The sequence below is a fragment of the Euprymna scolopes genome, chromosome 28 (assembly GCF_053919585.1).
Source record: "Euprymna scolopes isolate OS-2025 chromosome 28, ASM5391958v1, whole genome shotgun sequence".
Classification (NCBI taxonomy): Eukaryota; Metazoa; Mollusca; class Cephalopoda; order Sepiida; family Sepiolidae; genus Euprymna; species Euprymna scolopes.
The window spans coordinates 47817365-47837767 of record NC_136509.1 but is presented as its reverse complement, the minus strand read 5'-3'; the positions used below and the strand labels follow the sequence as shown (position 1 = coordinate 47837767).

The 20403-nt window shown below is 32.3% G+C and overlaps 1 protein-coding gene across 1 annotated transcript in view; it reads right to left on the bottom strand.

Annotated features, from left to right (window-relative positions):
- LOC145249596 (inter-alpha-trypsin inhibitor heavy chain H3-like) overlaps window positions 1-20403 on the bottom strand; it is a 269537-nt gene that overhangs the window by 74036 nt on the left and 175098 nt on the right. Inside the window, exons 5-6 of the mRNA XM_080111304.1 lie at window positions 15573-15718; window positions 2128-2413 (exon numbers count right to left, since the gene is read on the bottom strand). Coding sequence (XP_079967430.1) covers window positions 2128-2413; window positions 15573-15718 — 432 coding nt within the window. The remainder of the gene's footprint in view (window positions 1-2127; window positions 2414-15572; window positions 15719-20403) is intronic.

The window sequence follows — 20403 nt, the reverse complement described above, 5'->3', positions numbered from 1 at the left end:
CGTTAAGCATGTAATAATGTTTTATGCAATTATGTTTGATTATTTTATTTAGATATATAGTACGTTACCAGATCATGCGGTCTGAAGATACTAGCTTCCTGACAAAAATGTACAACGCATTGATGTTATTTGTTTTTCTTCCTTTTGCTTTGTAAACTCAATCATGTTCTGCAAAAACAACAATTTTCTTCTACAAAACAACCAAACCAAACACCATGAATAAATATTTGAAGATATAAAGAACTTGAAGCATAAAAACTTTTATCAAAATGGCCGGATTTTGCATTAAATAACTCAAAACGTATTGATATGCCGTAAAACAAAACAACCAAATCTTGAAATCTATAAAACACCTATCCAGTTAAAAAAATCCTTTAGTATGTGTTCTCTACGTTTTTTGTCAAACAATCACATGTTTCTATTTGCGTGTGGACGGGCAATCTCTAAAAACACAATAACTTTATATATATGTATATATAAACTGTGTCCATCGCTTTATTGCAGATTACAAAATAATCAATATTTCAGTAAATATAAGTTATAAAAAGCTGAAAATTACACCATCCAAGGACTGTATTAAGGTGAGATAAATCCTAAAATTTCATCAAAATTCATGTTATATTTAAAAAGTTATGTTATTTTTTTAATATTCAAGGAATTTTCACCGTCCATCGCTTTATTGCAAGTCCTCTAAGATAATGTTTTAGCTCAATAAAACAATACCAAAGCATCATAAATTTATATTGAACACATTTTCTGGGGAAAATTAACAAAACCAAAGGCACATCCCGAGGGCTAATTGTCAAACAAACGAATTATTTGTCCACATATCCCCCATGTTTTGAAATTACATTAAACAAACTTTTGTCCACCGAAGAGGTCAATTGTTTGATCTGAGATGGAGTAATGGTTCTGGCAACGTCGACTATTTTGTTCCAAAGGGCATCCTTCGAAGAAAACTGCTCTCCTCCCTCATAAACTCCTCGTTTCAATATTGACCATAGGTGTCCGATGGGGTTAAGGTCCGGAGAACACGGTGGCCAGGACAAGAGGGTTTCTCCAACAAAGCCCTGAGATCCAAGGAAGGATGTAGTTGCCCTAGCAGCATAAGATGGGGCATTGTCATGCATAAAAATAATCTTAAAACGACGTGACAAAGGAAGATCATCCAGCCATGGTAACAAATTCTCATTTAGAAAGGCAGTGTAGGCATTGCTGGTGAGCTTGACACCTTCTGGCACTCGGAATTGTCCACATAGCTTATCCCCAATAATTCCCGCCCAAAACATTATGCCTCCACCTCCCTGTTGGCGACGAAATCTATAAGGCGTTGGAGTTCCATTTGGATTCCAAACTTTGGCCCATCCGTCCGGTCCATCAAGGGTAGCACGAGCCTCATCTGTAAACATAACATTTTGGCAATCCATTTTCATATATTTTTGTGCCCAAGCCAATCGTTTTTCTTTGTGGGTTTGGTTCAATGGAGGCCTTGGAATAGGATTGATGTTCCTTGCCATTTCATTCAGTACATTGCATCGGGCTTGTCTGGACCTTGGTATGACTCCAGCCCTCGCAAAAATTGTTGCACTGGTGCTGTTTGGGTTGCGCACAATCTCTCTACGAATTTTTCGAATATCCCGATCAGAAAGGTTCCTCCTTGTGCCCTTATCTTTCCTGGACTTGATGTTGGGGTTCTTGGCGAATGTAGCTAAAGTTCGGGGATCCCTTTTTAGTTCTGTGGCTAAATTTATGATCGAGAGTCCTTCTGCTAGTCCTGCAATAATCCTCTGCTTCTCGGTAGCTGTTAAACGTCCTTTTTTGGCATTTTATGGACAGTGAAAATTCATTGAATATTAAAAAAATAACATAACTTTTTAAATATAACATGAATTTTGATGAGATTTTAGGATTAATCTCACCTTAATACAGTCCTTGGATGGTGTAATTTTCAGCTTTTTATATCTTATATTTACTGAAATATTGATTATTTTGTAATCTGCAATAAAGCGATGGACACAGTTTAGAGAGATTACTGTGATAAATCTAATCTTTAAAGCGATCGTAAGCGACGAACGTCGACACTAAAAAAGGAAGTGCGCGTTTCATTCATAAAAAAGGTCAACTTACTACTTCCGGTGTCGAGGTTTTCCACCCAGTTGAGGGCGTTTCGCATATTCTCATCGTTCCGTTTCTGCATGATCGGTCGCCAAAACTCCAAATCGCGAGCGAAACGCAGCAGATTAAAACGGTCGCCCGCGTTCAGATCTTTCAGAATTTTAACCATGGCTTCCCTAAGTTGTGTGATCTTTTCGCCTTCCATCGAGTTGCTCGTGTCCAAAATGAAAAGGATGTCTTTTGGCAGAGGATCCAAGCCTTCAGGAGCAAAGAAATGCACAAAATAACCATTGACAGCCTAGTGGGAAAATAAAATAATGTATGAAACGAAGAGTAAATTGGTAACATAACATTTGTAACGACGGCATTTTCAAATAAAATCTTTTTTTTTTATCGATTTTCCCTGTAAATATTGATTTTTACTATTATATCTGCTCTCAGATATATATATTTTCTCACACACACACACACATATATATATATATATATATATATATATATATATATATATATATATATATATATATATATATATATATATGATTAGTTTTTTTTGGAATAATGTCATATATATAAAAAAAAAAAAAAAAAAAAATTATATTTTATAAATGTAATTTATAATCTATTTCGAATTTAAAACTATAGAAAAATATAATAATGTTAATAAACTAGGGAAATCACTTAGGATACATAAATACTCACTTCCCCAAACCTTGAAAGATTTGTGTTTTTTAAAAATAATTTTTAAACGTATTTCGAAATTTTTAAACGTGATTCGATATAATTAAAAATATATATTTTAAAACTTTAAACATATTTTTGGAAATTTTTAAATGTTCGATATAATTAAACGAATTTTTAAGTTTTTAACCGATACCAATACAGATTTTGAAGTTTTTATACATAAGGAAAGAGATTTTGAAATTAAATGGGGTTCAAATTAAAATCGATTCATATAAAAAAACATTTTTTCGAAATTAGATCTTAAATTTAAATAATTCAAAGTTGAAAATTAGGTATTACATTACTCGAGATATATATATATATATATATATATATATATATATATAGATAGATAAAAAAAAAAAAAAAAAAAAAAAGGGGGGGGGAATTAAACAAAACGAGATTTGAACGTGGATTCGCGAGGTATATATACTTCACACTTCCGGTTATAAGATAGACGAATATTGGCTGAAGAGAGCTTGATAAGGATACCTGAAACGGGCCTTATTATCGGGCTTGAAACCGACGGTACCAATGATCTGTCTCAACTAACAACTTTCTGTACACAAAATATATATATATATATATATATATATATATATATATATATATATATATATATATATATATATATATATATATATATAGGGTGTCCAAAAAGTTGCCGAAGGGTTTCGAACTTTAATAAATTCTTTACTTTTGATTTCTGTAATTTTAATACAATCTGACTAATGCCAAAGGGTTTTTTTTTTTTACCAATGCTATCGGGTCTCTCTGCTAGTTTAAATATTAGGTTTGTGCAAAACTATATCTTTTTCTCACATATGTCACTTTTATATATGATTTCTGAATTAATTCATTGATATATATATATATATATATATATATATATATATATATATATATATATATAGCCATGTTATATATCATTTTGAAGCGCGTTTTTCGCTCTATCGAATGGTGTTATTCGCTACCGTTCTCAATCTCTTCGTTCATTTCTTGCACTCTTTCAACGGGATGGACAAAATTCAAATCCGCGTGATTTTCTTGTTCCAGGTCAAAGTAGGGCGAAAAGCTGCCGAGACAGCGCGTGATACCAATTATGCGTTTGGCCCAGGAACCACTAACAAACGTGTGGTACAAGAAATTTAAAGAAATTTCGCAATGGTGACGAGAGCCTCGAAGATGAATACGGTCGCGGTCGGCTGACTGCGGTTGATAACGAACATTTGAAAGCCTTAATTGAAGCCGATCCTCGCAAAATCACATGAGAAGTTGCTGTTGAGCTCAAAGTTAACCTCTTAACAGTTGCTCGCCATTTAAAGCAAATAGGGAAGTCAAAAAACTTGGATAAATAGGTGCTGCATGAATTGAACGATAATAAAGAAAAATCGTCGTTTCGAGGTGTCTTCTACGCTCCTTCCGCGCAACAAAAACGACCCATTCCTCGAGCGGATTGTGACATGTGATGAGAAATGGATCCTCTACGACAACCTAGCGACGTTCGGCACAGTGGTTGGATGCTGGAGAAGCTCCACAACACTTACCGAAGCCGAAATTGCACCAAAAAATGGTTATGGTGACTGTTATGTGGTTTGCGGCCGGTCCCATCCATCACAGCTTCTTGACTCCGAGCGAAACGATTATGACGGAGAAGTACTGCTGACAAATTGACGAAATGCACCAGAAGCTCCAACTTATGTGCTCGATATTGGTCAATATGAAGGGACCAATTCTCTTCCATGACAACGCTCGCCCACATGTTGCTTAACTGACTCTGCGGAAGCTGAACGAATTAGGCTACGAGACTTTGCCTCGTCCGCCATATTCATCGGATCTCTCATCCACGGATTATCACTTTTTCAAGCATCTCGACAACTTCCTGCGCGAAAAATGCTTCAAAAGCCGAGATGATGTCGAATGGGTCTTCAATGACATCATCGCTCCCAGAACACCGGATTTCTATCCTAATGAGATAAATAAACTTGTTTCTCGTTGGCAAAATGTATCGATTTTAATGGTTCTTACTTCGATTTATAAAGTTTATTATAAAAGGAGTCATAATCATTTGAAGTTGAACGTCAAAGAAAACGACATTATTTTTGCACCAACCTAATATATAAATGCAAAAAATTCTTTCCATTTATCACACCTACATTACCATCAAAATGGATCGCTTTCATCTAAATCAATAATAAAAAAACATTTAATACTATATATATAGCGTAGTTTGACTGTTTCTAGGAATCGAACCTTAGACCATATGGATTACAGTCTTGTGTGTTATCCGTTACGCCACGAAGTCCTAGATAATTTTACAGTTATTTTTATTGTTTCTTTTTTATTTTTTGTTATGTATATATATATATATATTGTTATTTTATGTATATATATATATATATATATATATATATATATATATATATATATATATATATATATATATATATATATATATATATATATATATATATATATATATATATATATATATATATATATATATATATATATATATATATAACTTAACTTCTAAATCTGACCCCCAAGATCACCATGGGCATGGAATATGTGCCTATATAAAAGATAGCTTTCCATGTGGGAGGGACATCTCCAGGGAAGATCCTAACTTACCCTATATGTGCTTCCGGGTTGCTTTAGCTCACACTACTGCATTTATATTTACTCTCTATCGCCCCCACAACAGCGGAGTTACTATCTTTCAAAGCATATCTGAGAAAATTGACCAAGTCCTTTCTACTTATCCTTCAGCTAACATTCACGTATGTGGAGACTTCAATGTTCACAACGTCGAATGGTTTACCCACTCAAACAAGACCGATGATGAGGGGAGGTTCTGTCATGATTTCTCCATTGCCTATGACCTCACTCAGATTGTTCAGGAACCTACCCGTGTGCCCGATAATGACGGCCAGTATGCGAGCCTACTAGACCTTTTTCTCACAACTTGCCCTGAACTATGTTCAGTTTCTGTTCTGTCGCCTCTTGGATCTTCCGACCACTCTGTTGTATCAATTAAGATAAAAATGAAATGTAATAAGTCCCCAGACGTACCTCTTCATCGTACAGTATATCGATACACTAAGGCTGACTGGGATAGCTTCCGTACATTTATATCTGATCTACCTCTGCATTCCATGTTTAAAAAGGATGTGTCCTCTATAGTATTAGACCTGACTGAATGGTTAATTGTAGGTATTGACCATTTCATACCCTCTAAAAAGTTTCAGCAAAAACCTAACAGCCAGCCATGGTTTCTCTCCAGAATGTGCTGCTGCCATTGCGCACAGAAATCACTTTTTCCACTGCTTCAAACGTAATAGATGTATGGAAACTAAAGCCGTTTTCAGGACTGCCAGCAACCATTGTAAGAAAGTAATAAGGAACGCAAGAGAGTTATATGCTCAATCTGTTAAGTCCAAAGTAGCTGAGCAGCGGCTTGGTTCCCACCAGTTTTGGCAAATAGCAAACAGAATCCTGAACAGAAGCGTGTGCTCCATCCCAACTATTATCAATGGACCTGAGGTAATCTCGTCAGCATCAGACAAAGCCAAACTCTTTGTCAAGAACTTTGCAGCTAATTCTACCCTTTGCGACCAAGACCGCCAACCCCCAATATTTCCTCTTGTATCAGAAAACACGCTACGTGATATACGTATATCTGTACGTGATGTTGCCAAGCTAATCAAAAACCTTGATTCCAGTAAAGCAACTGGCCCTGATGGTATTCCAATTATAGTACTCAAAAACTTCAACCTGAACTAGCGCCCATACTTACAAAACTGTTTGTTTCCCATCTCCCTGGAAAATCTCATCAGTATGCCCTGTATTTAAGAATTCAGGTGATCGCTCATCCCCCTCTCAGTACAGGCCAATAAGTCTCCTGTGCGTCATGAGTAAGTTGCTAGAATCTGTATTAAATACAGAAGTAATCAAACATCTCAACAAAAATAACCTTCTTAGTGACACTCAATATGGTTTCCGTTCTGCTAGATCTACAGCAGATGTCCTTACAGTTATATCGCATAGGATTAGCAAATCTCTCGACGGTGGCAATCTTTCTAGGGCAATTGCTCTTGACATATCTAAAGCCTTTGATAGGGTATGGCATAAAGGTTTACTTCATAAGATCGCTAGCTATGGTATAGCTGGAAAAGTCTTCTCAATTATTAAATCATTTCTTTCTGATAGGTTCATAAGAGTAGTAGTTGAGGGGCAAAAATCAGAAGCTCACAGTATTAATGCCGGTGTCCCTCAGGGATCCATCCTGGGCCCAACTCTTTTCCTGATCTACATTAATGATCTTCCAAATCATATCCTTACATCATTTGTAGACATTTATGCTGACGACACTACCATTTATGGTACCACATCTAAGACAGTAAACGAGCAAGTTCTCTCCAATTCTCTCTCCTCTGATCTTGAGCACGTAGTACAATGGGGAAAGGAGTGGCTGGTTACTTTTAATGCATCTAAAACCAAGCTTCTCTCTTTACATCATCAACATTCTAATCCACATTTGTCATCAATTAAAATGAATGGCTCTCGTCTTCAGGAGGCCTCAAGTTTTGACAAGCTTCTGGGCTTGACCTTTACTCCTGATCTTAAATGGAACACGTATATCAAATCTGTTGCCAAGGCCGCTGGAAAAATGGTGGGATCTTTCTATCGATCCAGTAGATATCTCACTGCTGATGCTATTCTCTATCTATATAAGAGCCAGGTACGTCCAAGGATGGAATACTGTTGCCACATCTGGGCAGGAGCTGCTAGAAAGGACTTGGCCTGCCTTGATAGAGTTCAAAATAGACTTCGTAGCCTCGTAGGAGATGTCCTTTTCTCCTCCTTGCAACCTCTATCTCACAGAAGAGATGTTGCGAGTTTGTCTCTGATGTATCGTTATTTTCATGGAAAGTGTTCAACTGAGCTTCAATCTATCGTCCCCCCTCGCCAAACTTTCACAAGAAACACTCGTCTAGCTGTAAACACTATCAATAATTTCCCCCACTCTTTATCTGTCCCTAAACCTAAACGTAGATTCCATGAACAAAGCTTCTTTCTTAGAACTGCACGCCTGTGGAATTGTCTTCCGTTTTCCTGCTTTCCGGCTGACTACAATATGGTTTTGTTCAAGTCTAAAGTAAATAAGTTCTTGATGAGCCGTTCCATATAAGTTATTAAATTTACCAAATTTTCATTACTAATGATTACTATATTGACCAACTTCTACTGTACACTCTTTAACCCTTATCCTTGAGTGGCCTCTGGGCCTTGATAATGTGGTGATGCCTTTGTAAAAAAAAAAATATATATATATATATATATATATATATATATATATACGCAGCAAAATTCTACTTCTTCACTGTTGAGGTCCCTATATTTTCGGCTTACTGTATTCCACTTAAATATAAAACACTTATGCGACATTTATTGCTATTATATAGAGCTCAAATATAATTAAAAATGACCCAAAGCACTACTAAAAACCCTTTTTGAGTTTCTTGCCTTAAAGAAGCTTTAGAATAAACGTCAATTAATTTTTGAAAGAAAATGCCAAGCGGAAAAAAATGCATTAAAATTTCTAGTGTTTTCTTTCCATATCATGGCTGAAAAATTTCATCCTCCTGACAAAATATCTTCAAAGCTGCCTTGGGGTGCACTTTAAGATTCGACACTATTTCCATTATGCCCTACTCTGGCAGTTAATTTTGCATGGGAATAAACTTTTACATTTTTATGTAAATTATCTTAACTTTTTATAGAGCACATACAAACATACCCACATACAGAAACACACACACACACACACACACACATAAATATTAGGTCTTACATATTTGTAAGTTACAACAAAATTTATTTTAGATGCTTTTCCAACCAGATTTACTTCAGAACCAATAATTTTTATAAAATGGCTTTGAAATAATTATAACAGTTTCTATTGAAATTAAGTAAAAAAAAAATCAGCGTTTAAGATTTTTTTTATTGTATGATGACCAAGCATAGAGCTTCTATATTCTTTAAACGTAAGATTGCTAATAAAAACTAATTTGAAACAATTATTATTTAAAGGGCTTTACTAAGACAATTTTAAATGATAATAATTATATATGAAAAGGAATTTTAATGATAATTATCTATGAAAAATATTTTTAATAATAATAATAATAATAATAATAATAATAGTATATTGAACAAGTATTTACAAATAATATATACCTTATACATAGAAAGAATTAAATAATAATTATTATTATATATAAATAAATTAAATAGTAATTATATAAAAAAGAATTTTAAATAGTAATTATTATATATTAAAAAAGCATTTCAAATAATAATTGTATGCAAAAATAATTTCAAATGATAATAATTATATATAAAAAAATTTAAATAATAATAAACATATATTAAAAATTAAGTAATAATAATTATATATAGAAACATGATTATAAATAGTAAAATATATAGAGAGAAATTGAATTTAAAATAATAAGTATATGCAGAAAAACAATTTTAAATCATTACTATTTATATAGAAAAAGATTTTAATCATAATTATACATCGAAAATTAAATTATTACTTGTATATTAGTAAATTTACTAATAATAGGTATATGTAGAAAAAAAGATATTAAATAATAATTGGAAAGAGAGAATTGATTTAAATAATCTTAATCTATATATATATAAAAGCGAAAATGATGTATGTATGTATGTATGTATGTATGTATGTATGTATGTATGTATGTACGCTTTTCCTCGATGTCCACAAAAGGCTTCTTTCAGAGAAGCGCTCGCTCGCTTCACAACTTCTTAAAACTTTTTATATCATCTATAAATTGTAATATCTCACACTTAACCACGGAGCTCGCCTGTTTATTTAATTTTATTACCTTTAAAACGTTAATTATTCCACATTTCCCGCATCGGCACGCGTTACATTCGGTTTTCGGTATAAACAAAAAGCGAAACGCGACTCTAATCACAGGCCCAGAGCCAGTGAACGTTTGGTCAATGTCGACTTCGTCATATCAGACGGGGGAGCGGTTTTTAAAAACAAACAAACCGATTTATTGACCTCATTAAAAACTGTCCCGCACAAAGTGCTAACTGCTGAGTACCTATCGCCGTCACGTCAATCAAAAACGCGCACCTGTTTTTTTTCACACTTTACTATTTTCCAACTGCGCGTCGTAAAGGCTTCGTTTTTTTCACGGGCACCTGTTTTTTTTCATACATACCTACAAACACTCGGGCAACGCCGGGTACCCCTCGCTAGTAATTATATATAGAACAAAAAGTTGAAATAATAACAATTATTTGTAGAATATTTAATTTGCATAATAATAAATATATATTGAAAAATGTTTAATGATAATATTTATATATTGAAAAAAAATTCAAATAATATTTAAATATAGAAAACTAATGTTTAATAATAATAATAATAATAATAATAATAATAATAATATCTATATTTTTAGTTGTCTTCCCACGATGGTAGAATTAGACACAAGGTCGGTTTTTAATGTGGGGGAAAACCAGCTCCCCAAAAAGAGGCATGTATCAGTCATGAAGGATTTCATATCTAGAAAATAATTTTATATAATTATTAGATACAAAATAACAATTTTAGTAATAATTATCATTATATATGAAAAACTTATTTTAAATAATAATTGTATATGAAAAAATGTTTTAAAAATAATGATTATATTAAAAAATATTTAATAATAATTATATAGTGAAATCGAATTTGAAATAATAATAATTATATATAAAAAAATTAAATGATAATAATTATATAGTAAAAGAGAATTTTAAAAATAATAATTTTATATTGAAAATGATTTTAAATAATTATTTTTTTAATTATGTCAACTATGATTCTCATCTTTTTCTTTTTTTTTCGCAACGTTTCGGTTGATGTAACCTCCGACCATCTTCAGGTGTATTCAGACTGGATGTTATTGGTTAATATTGAAAAAAATAAATAAATAAACCAAACATTTTTCACTATTCACCAATACCATCCAATCTGAATGCACCTGAAGATGATCGGAGGTTACATCGACCGAAACGTTATAAAATAAAAGAAAGAAATGATACAAAAAATAATTATAACTCCTCATCTCAAAAATATACATTCATCATGTCAATAATAATTATATATTGAAAAATAATTCTAAATGTTAATAACTATATATTAAAAAGAATTGTGAATAATCATTATGTATGAAAACGAAATTTAAATAATAATTTCATATAGTAAAAATGATTATAATTATACATGGAATATGAATTTAAAATATTTATAATTATATATTGAAAAAAATGTGAAATAATAATATTTACATATAGAAAACTAATTTTAAATAATAAAGATAATATCTATATTCAGAAAAAAATGTTAAATATTAATAATAATAATAATAATAATAATAATAATAATAATAATAATAATAATAATAATAATAATGATAATAATATCTACATCTAGAAAATATTTTTAAATAATAATTATAGATAGGAAAGGAATTTTAAATCATAATAATTTCGTATAGAAATAGTAATTACTGAAGCATCATTTTTAATAATAATAATAGTAATAATAATAATAATAATAATAATAATAATAATAATAATAATAATAATATCTACATCTAGAAAATATTTTTAAATAATAATTATAGATAGAAAAAGAATTTTAAATCATAATAATTTCGTATAGAAATAGTAATTACTGAAGCATCATTTTTAATAATAATAATAATAATAATAATAATAATAATAATAATAATAATAATAATAATAATAATAATGATAATAATAATAATATACAGAAAAATACAAATGTAAAAGATTGCTTTTCAAAATTGGTTGTTTAGATATAATACCGAAATCGAACCGATTCAAAATAGAAGGATCTTTTAAAGAATATATTTGTTTCTATTTATTTTGCCTCCCTACGAGGGTAGAGTTTGACCCCAGGGTCGTTGTTTAATATAGAGAAAAGGAACAAAAATAGAAATTGTCTCAGTCGTGAAGTATTACTCCTCCACTTAGCAAAAAACAAAAACTTGAAGTGTAGCATCTAAACAGATACTATACTTTGATCTTGATCCGAGGGCCAATATTTCTTATTTAAATAGCGGGGTGTCTCAAAATTAACCATCTATTTTTATATAAATTTATGTTTCAAAATAAATTGGTATTTTTTACACTCCTTGTATATATAAATGCCTAGAAATATTAACGCATAGATAAGCCACGAAATTTCAGTAAAATGTCCAGATAAGCACAAATTATTATCATTTATTATTTATACGAGACCAATGTAGTGAAATAAAATATTCGTTTTTTGTTTGTTTGTTTTTTTACAAATAATTTTCATATTTGTGTCTCGGGTTTCTTGGAAATATAACAGTTTTATTTTTATAGTGTCATTAAATGTTGAACGTTAAATCTTTAAAAATATGTAGACATAAAATTATATGTAAATAATATGGCATTTGCTTCCGCTAATTTGAATTTATCGAATGATTTATGAGGTCATCCTATACATTGTGTCAGAACTTTAATAATTTTAATTCTTTGAAATTTAATAATATGTGAGTCTGTTAAATTCAACTTAACTAATGCTAACGAATCAGGTTGGTTAAAGATATCGGCTTCCTGACTGAAATGCGCCAAACCTTGATGTTATTGTTTGTTTTTATTTCTCTTTGCAAAACCCAAGCATGTTATACAAAACCAAAAAAAAAACAAGTAGTTTCCTCTGCAAAACAGCCAATCTAAACATTGTGAATAAATATTTATACATAAACTTGAAGCATGAAAACGTTTACCAAAATGACCAGATTTTGCATTAAATAAAAATGACCAGATTTTGCATTAAATAAAAATGTCCAGATTTTACATTAAATAAAAATGACCAGATTTTGCATTAAATAAAAATGACCAGATTTTACATTAAATAAAAATGTCCAGATTTTACATTAAATAAAAATGTCCAGATTTTACATTAAATAAAAATGTCCAGATTTTACATTAAATAAAAATGTCCAGATTTTACATTAAATAAAAATGACCAGATTTTACATTAAATAAAAATGACCAGATTTTGCATCAAATAAAAATGACCAGAGTTTTCATTAAATAAAAATGACAAGATTTGGCATTAAATAAAAATGCCAAGATTTTGCATTAAATAAAAATGACAAGATTTTGCATTAAATAAGGATTTATATGTTGTAAAACAAAACAACCAAACTAAACGCCATGAGTAAATATTTGAAGCCATGAAGTATTTTTAGCATAAAAAAAACTTTACTAAAATGGCCGGATTTCGCATCAAATAACATTTTTAAAAAAAGCTTGATATGCTGCAAGACAACTAAACCAAACTCCATGAATATAAATATCTTTGAGCATAAAAATGTTTTCCAAAACGACCGTATGTGGTATTAAATAATATAAAAAGGTTTTAGATACCGTAAAATAAAACAACCAAATTTAATGCAAATAATATTTATATATCAACTATATTTGAACACATGTACATTTATGGTACTTGTGCACTACTCGGACGGATCCACTTTTTGGGGTTTTCAGTTGGGACATGGGCAGAGTGCATAGTAGGGACAGCCAAATGCAATTTCAAGACCGAATCGAAAATAAATGCGTGCTTTTTATTGTGTGTGTGTGTGTTTTTTATGTTTTTTTAATAAATATAAGAAACTTAGTTTTCCTTCTTTCTTTTTTTAAAAACAAAATAGACAATTTTCATTTTTAATTTTCTTAAAATATGAAGATAAAGTTTTTGTAACACATTTCTGGAGTAAAAATTCAGTATTGTGTAATTATAAGGTTTTTTTTATATTTTTATTCAAAAAATGGGTTACAAAAACTTTATGTTTATGATTTATTAAAAAAAATGTTTTAAGTCTACTTTGTTAAAACAAAAAACACTCAGTTTTGTGTTATTCTAAGTTTCTTATATTTATTTTTAAAAACTTTACGAACAAAATAAAAACGCGTTATTAAAAAAAAAACAAAAAAACACGCAGGTATTTTCGATCTGTAGTTGCATTTGTCTGCCCCTGCTATTCAATCCCCCCATGTCCTAACTTAAATGTGAATTCATCCGAGTAGTGCACAAGTGCTAATTTGTTACACTTTTTTTCATCATCTACAGCTTTGAAAATTTAATAATCTACCAAAATGGATGCCTTGTAGATTGTATCCAGAACGTTTTAGTCACTTTTTTTTTTACTCGTCTTTACCCCAAACAAGGCATAATGCCACTTGAACGTAAGGGACTACTAATTGGGATCATGCCTAAGAAATATTATGGTGTTGGGTTACGTTGCATTTGCCCTTCTGCATATCAGTACAGTTTGGGAAACGGGTAGCAGGAATGGAATTCCAAAGTCTCGCCGTTCTCGGGAAAAACTATTAGAGTAGAAAATTTTCTGACGTTTAGGCACCTCAACAGTGAAAGGGTGTGATTTTGTTGCTAAGCGGTTTGTTGGAGATATGTACGTCGAAGGGGCACAAGTGCAATGGCTTCATCAGAGAAAATTCCATTAAAATCCTTGTAAAACACAGGGATGTGCCATTGCGGCGATGAGACAGAGGTTGGAGCCTAGTTGACAAAGATGGACCTATTAGATTGAAGACCCTTTTGGGGACCCTATCCAAGAAGGAGAGACTAGTGGTAGATGCACCAGCCCATATGTGGCCACAATACTCCATGCATGGGCGAATGGTTGCATTGTAGAGGTACAGGATACTCTCAGGTGTGAGTAGTTTTTATAAAATTTTGCTAAAACTCAAACAATTTTTTCATAACTTTCTTTTTTCCCATTCCAGCTGTTTCGTGATTTTATTTGAAAAAATCGCATCTAATGAGTTGATAGGTTAGAAACCTATCAACTCATTAGATGCGATTTTTCCAATGTTATTTTTAAAATGCTGTTCGTACATCATAAAAACCTGATACAACTTCTTTTTTTTTTTTAGGAAAAAATAATCCATGATCACGTTGTTACGGATCGATATTGAATATCGTGCAAACTGCATCTGACGAGTTGATAGGCTGGAAGATCTCGGTGAAAAAATAAGATCACGAAACAGCTGTAATGGGAAAATTTACGATGTAATAAAAGAAAGTTATGAAAAAATTCTAAGTCTTTGAGTTTTAGCAAAATTGCATACTTCATATGCTCTGCTACTATAAAACATATGCATTGAGTTTGATTCTTATTTAATGGTTATTCTGTTTTGTTTTTTATTTTTTGTTTTTTGGGATTTTCTTTTCTTTTTTTGTGTTTTTTTTTTTTTTTCTTTTTTTTTCTTTTTTTTTTTTTCTTTTTTTTTTTTTTTTCGTAACAGTTGTTCAAAATCATTTGAAAGACCTTCTGAAGGTCGTGAAGAGACCAGACTATCTAAGCGTCACTTAATTTTATACAGTCATGATGATATATATATATATATATATATATATATATATATATATATATATATATAGAGAGAGAGAGAGAGAGAGAGAGAGAGAGAGATAGAGAGAGAGAGAGAGATAGATAGATAGATAGAGAGAGAGAGAGAGAGAGAGAGAGAGAGAGAGATGGAGGACATCATCATTATTGGCAACATCATTATAATCACTACTTCAATAGTATTTTCTTTGATAAGCTGCGATTCACCATTATTTCTCCACTGTCGAATTGACGATCAACTTCGTATTCGATGACGAACGCCCCGTTCAGGACATCTCCGTTAGTGAGTGGTTTATATAAGACGTGAGCAGTCAGTGGTGAAGGACGTGTGATGTGAGTGGCGTCGACCGTTTCTGAAAATAAAACAAAACAGGATATTTATTTATTTAAAAAAGCTTCGTGTTTTTGTCATACAAAATCGAAGACAATTAGATAATGTTAAGGATTACTGAATATTTAGGCGCATTTACATATTACGTAACCTGTATTAAAACATCTATTATATTAAAGACAATTTGTATGCCCAGCTAAAGTTTGAAAAATACACAACACAAACCCACAAAGTTGGTATTTTTTTTTAATCAGCATAACCGCGGATGTATAATATCTAAAATAATAAAAAACAAGATCGATTATTTAATGACCAAATGGAAATTTGATATCATTTAATACTACACACACTTATTACTATTATCATGTAAAGAGTAGTAGGTCTGATTTTTTTTTTTTTTTTTTTTACAGAGTTATTTCACTTACGCCGACTCGAGTTATATGCGAACATGTCCAGAGAGAGGAATGGGCTGTACGAAAAAGAAAGTGAGGGCTGAGAGGGGAAGAGGTATGGTTTGGGAAAAAAGGATAGAAATTATGCTACAATTTGGGCCCGGGCAAATGCCGAGTAGATCTGTTAGTCTTAATATAATGGAAATTAAGCAACCGAAAGGACGTATCTGATTACGTCACAAAATGCATAGTCCAAAGCTTCTTATTGTTTATTATATAAAGTAAGGCATGCGTATATACTTATATATGTATGTACATGATTCGTTCTTAACATAATTAACAAATCATTATGATTTTGAACACAACTGATAAGCGTATGGGGATGGAATGTGGGCTATATTTGGTTCTATTTAGTTTTCTGCAAACTGGCTTAAAGGGTAGTGGAAATTTTTCGTAAAATTTAATTATATTCGATTTTTATGAAATTTTAACAATAGATATTGAACACCAAATAATAAATATTCCCCAAGTTTCAGTTTTTAAAACGTTCTCGTAATAAAAATATTTCATTGAAATCTCGCCATAAAAATAAATAAATTGTCGTCAAAATAAGCATACAGTGAGTGATTTTTTTTTGTTTATTATTGTTTTTCATGTTGCAAAGCCACCTGTTGATTTTACAACTTAGTTACCACTTATCAAGGCTTGTAGGACACTCGAGGATAAGAGTTAATGAATGTGAGATGGTAGTGTAGTAATCGTTAATGGTATAAGTTGGGTAGAATTTGATTATTTATGGAGACGGCTTAACAAGGATTTGTTTACATTAAACTTGAATGCTGCGATATTACAGTTGGTCGTGAGGCAGGCCAGTGGAACAGTGTTCCATAGACGGGCAGTCCGACGAAAGAAGTTTGGTTCATGGAATCTGCGTTTAGATTTATACACAGATAGAGAGCAGGGGAAGGAATGTTGACAGTGGTTGTAGCTAGTCGAGTGTGTTTTTGAAAATCCGGCAAGGGAGCATAGCTGGAGCTCAGACGAGCACTTGCTATGAAAATAACGATAGAGCAGAGATAGGCTCGCAATGTCTCTTTTCTGGGAACGAGGTTGCAGGAGAAAGAAAAGGTTTGGTTTGTTTGAACACCGGTTGGTTTTCATTCGGCTTTTCTCGTCTATTTACGTAAACAATTTTTCAAACCGTTCATATCTACTCGTTGTGCAATGGTTAAAAGTATTGACTAACAATCAGTTCTGAGTATCAGTATTCTTGAGGTTGCAGGTTCAATCCGTATTACAGGTGATACTAACTAAGAATAGCATAATGATTACCACTTATGGCTGACGGAACGAGAGCAATCTACCCTCGTGGATTAAATAACCGGTAAAGTTTGAAATTCCGAACAGATTCTTGAGTCCGACAGACTGATTTTCCAGTTTTAAGAGATGCACCTGAAGAAGGCGGAAAGTTACATCTGCCGAAACATTCCGAAAATAGCAACCAAGATTCAATAGCAATCCCAATAATACAAATAATACAAATACTCCATCCACATAAAAAGAATATGAAACAATTGTATTTTCTTTTTAAACGTGCAAAAAAAGCTAATAAAGAAAGACACATTTTATAGTCATTTGAATTTGGGCCACAAGTTGTTTTTTAAGTGACGGATTGTGTTTCAAAGTGTAATACAACATTAAAATCCTCATATCCGGACTTCCACACATCCATACAACCTTATATCCGGACATTTGGAATTGGTAATCATTATACTATCACCGGCATAAATTATTTTACAAGAAATTATCCCAAACGATTTATTTCGCATTGCCTACTCATTTGTGCCCTATTTGTGTTAAAAATTGAATATTTAAACAGAGTTTCAAGCTAATTTATTTTATCGTTAATTGTTATTACGCCAGTATTAACTTACAATCATACTGGTAGGTCAGGGGCGATAACTCTAGGTATGACCGGATTATTTACCCTTCTCGTTTGCTTGGTGAATGACTCTTCCATTTTTCATTAGTTTACAGTTTGTTGTGTTTTGTTTGCTCGGAAATAAAGTCGTTTCATACTTTCAAACGATGCATCGTATGATGCATCTTTATTGGCGTGATGGCAGCGATTTATTTACTTACATATGCTACTTCCAAACAATCATATAAAAAAAATTAGAGAGAATATTACGCATCAAATAATTTGGGCCACCTTCTGAAGGCCGTGAAGAGACCAAACTACCTAAGCGACGAAGCGTCCCTTAACTTTATACACAGTCATGATGATGAGTACTGATACAACTTCATTCACGTCTCCAGATAGTTCATAAACGAACTACTGCTACGCATATCAATTGTTCGAATGTCCTTTACTATGTTTTCACGCAACCCCGAAGCAGTGGTGTCTGGAAAAAAAACGAAACTATCTCTTTCTTTGAGGCGTAAACAAATAACCTTACATAATGTCTGTTCCTCAAGTGCAATTATGCCTCATTCCTAACGAATAAACGTGAAGAAGTAAAGAAACGAGTAAGAGATGAAAATTTTGTTTCTGCATTTTCGATCCTTACTCGCTTCCACTCTGGTTATGCACTTACTTTCTGTCCAAAATCAAAATGACTATCATAGATTATTTTACTAAATAACAATTTCCGCTCAAATAAATTGGCTTAGAATTATACACTTTTAATTCGAATTGGTCACGAATGCAGAGAAAAATCAATTGTTTCTAATTTTCTAACAGTTGTTGCGGACCAGGATATAATAATACCCCAACTCGCCACAAGAAAACAATGAAACGAATGGAATTGCAGGAAACAAAGACTCAATTGATGGATAGGATAAATGTCGTTTATTTACTGTTGAAAGAATGAATTTTTAGATATAACATGTGTTCATGTCCGCGAGGGTGAAAGCATCGTTTGTTGCTGGACTGGGGGTGTAGAAGGAAAAGTTCATCTCAAGTTCGGGTCACTATCGTTTGTTCGCGCGTGGGGAAAAAAAGTGAGTGATGTAGTGGAAATTGGAATGATAGTCCAGCGTGTAGACAAAGAAGAGGATAGAGGGTTGACGTCAGTTAGCAGTCAGCTACGCGAAGGTGTTCTCAGAGGCCAGTAGTAGATAGAGAGAGAAAGAGTGAGAATGTGTACGTACAGTCTGTTAGCTTTTTGTCCCACATAGTAACAAGTGGGGTGAGGTACGCGGGTGCGCGCGTATGCCGAAAAGGCACGCGGTCAGTCGGTAGACCGACCAGCTCGAAAGCTGGGCTGAAAAGAAAGAAGCCGGTTGTTGCTCTTTGTTTTATACTCGTTTTCGGTGGTCTTTTGCGCATGTGTGTATTTCCTTTGAAAGCGGAAGTGACGTTGTCCATGTGTGCGTGTATGTGAGTTAATGTGTGTACGTTAGCGTGTGTGTATATACACGTGAATGTGAGTGTATGTAGGCGAACGTGAATATATGTACGTGTGTGGACGTGGGCGCGTATGTTTGTGTGCGCGTATGTATATGACATAGCTTGAAATGTGAACTCGTGCTTTTGTGCGAGACTAGAAAAGGCTCGCACACAGTAAGTATATTTGCTCCATCCATCTTTATCAGCCATTTTTACTAATAAACTTTGTAAAAGTTCATATATACTTGACTTAACTTTTACAGCTTCCTTATTTTGTCCTTTAGTCCTCACATTCCATCAGTGATTTTTCTGACAAAGAGAGAAAAATTGCTATTTTCTGGGTCTAAATCTAATGATCAAGTTGAATTTTTTTTTTTTTTTTTTTTTGCATCCATAGATGTTTTCGAATTTTTAATATGTGAATTGCTACTTTGTATTGTTCTGCCTCCTTAAGTAATCCAATCTACCAAATTTCCATTGCTGGCGATTACTGCGATATTGTCTCATTGATTACTGTACACTCAATAACCCTTTAACCTTATCCTCGAGTGGCCTCTAGGCCTTGATAAGTGGTGATTCCTATGTAAAAAAAAAAAAGAATTTCCTTTAAAATAATATGTCGTTAATAATACCGATTACATACAGATGCAATGTTAAATTTAATGTATCACGTTACTTTTTTTTTTTTTATAAATTAATTTCTGCTTTCTGGTCGAAGTATTTTCATAATTTATTAAATTAGTCTTTCCTTTTTATTTTAAGGTATTTATACAGTGTGTTTTAAAACTGGATGCCATCACGTTGGGTTAGTTTTTTATATATGTGTAATGAAGTCTCTTTATGTGTGATTCACTTCTTCATCTGCTTTTTTGGTTTTTCCTGATCGCTTCGCTTCGACAAAGAGTTGTTTTGTTTGTGGGGTGC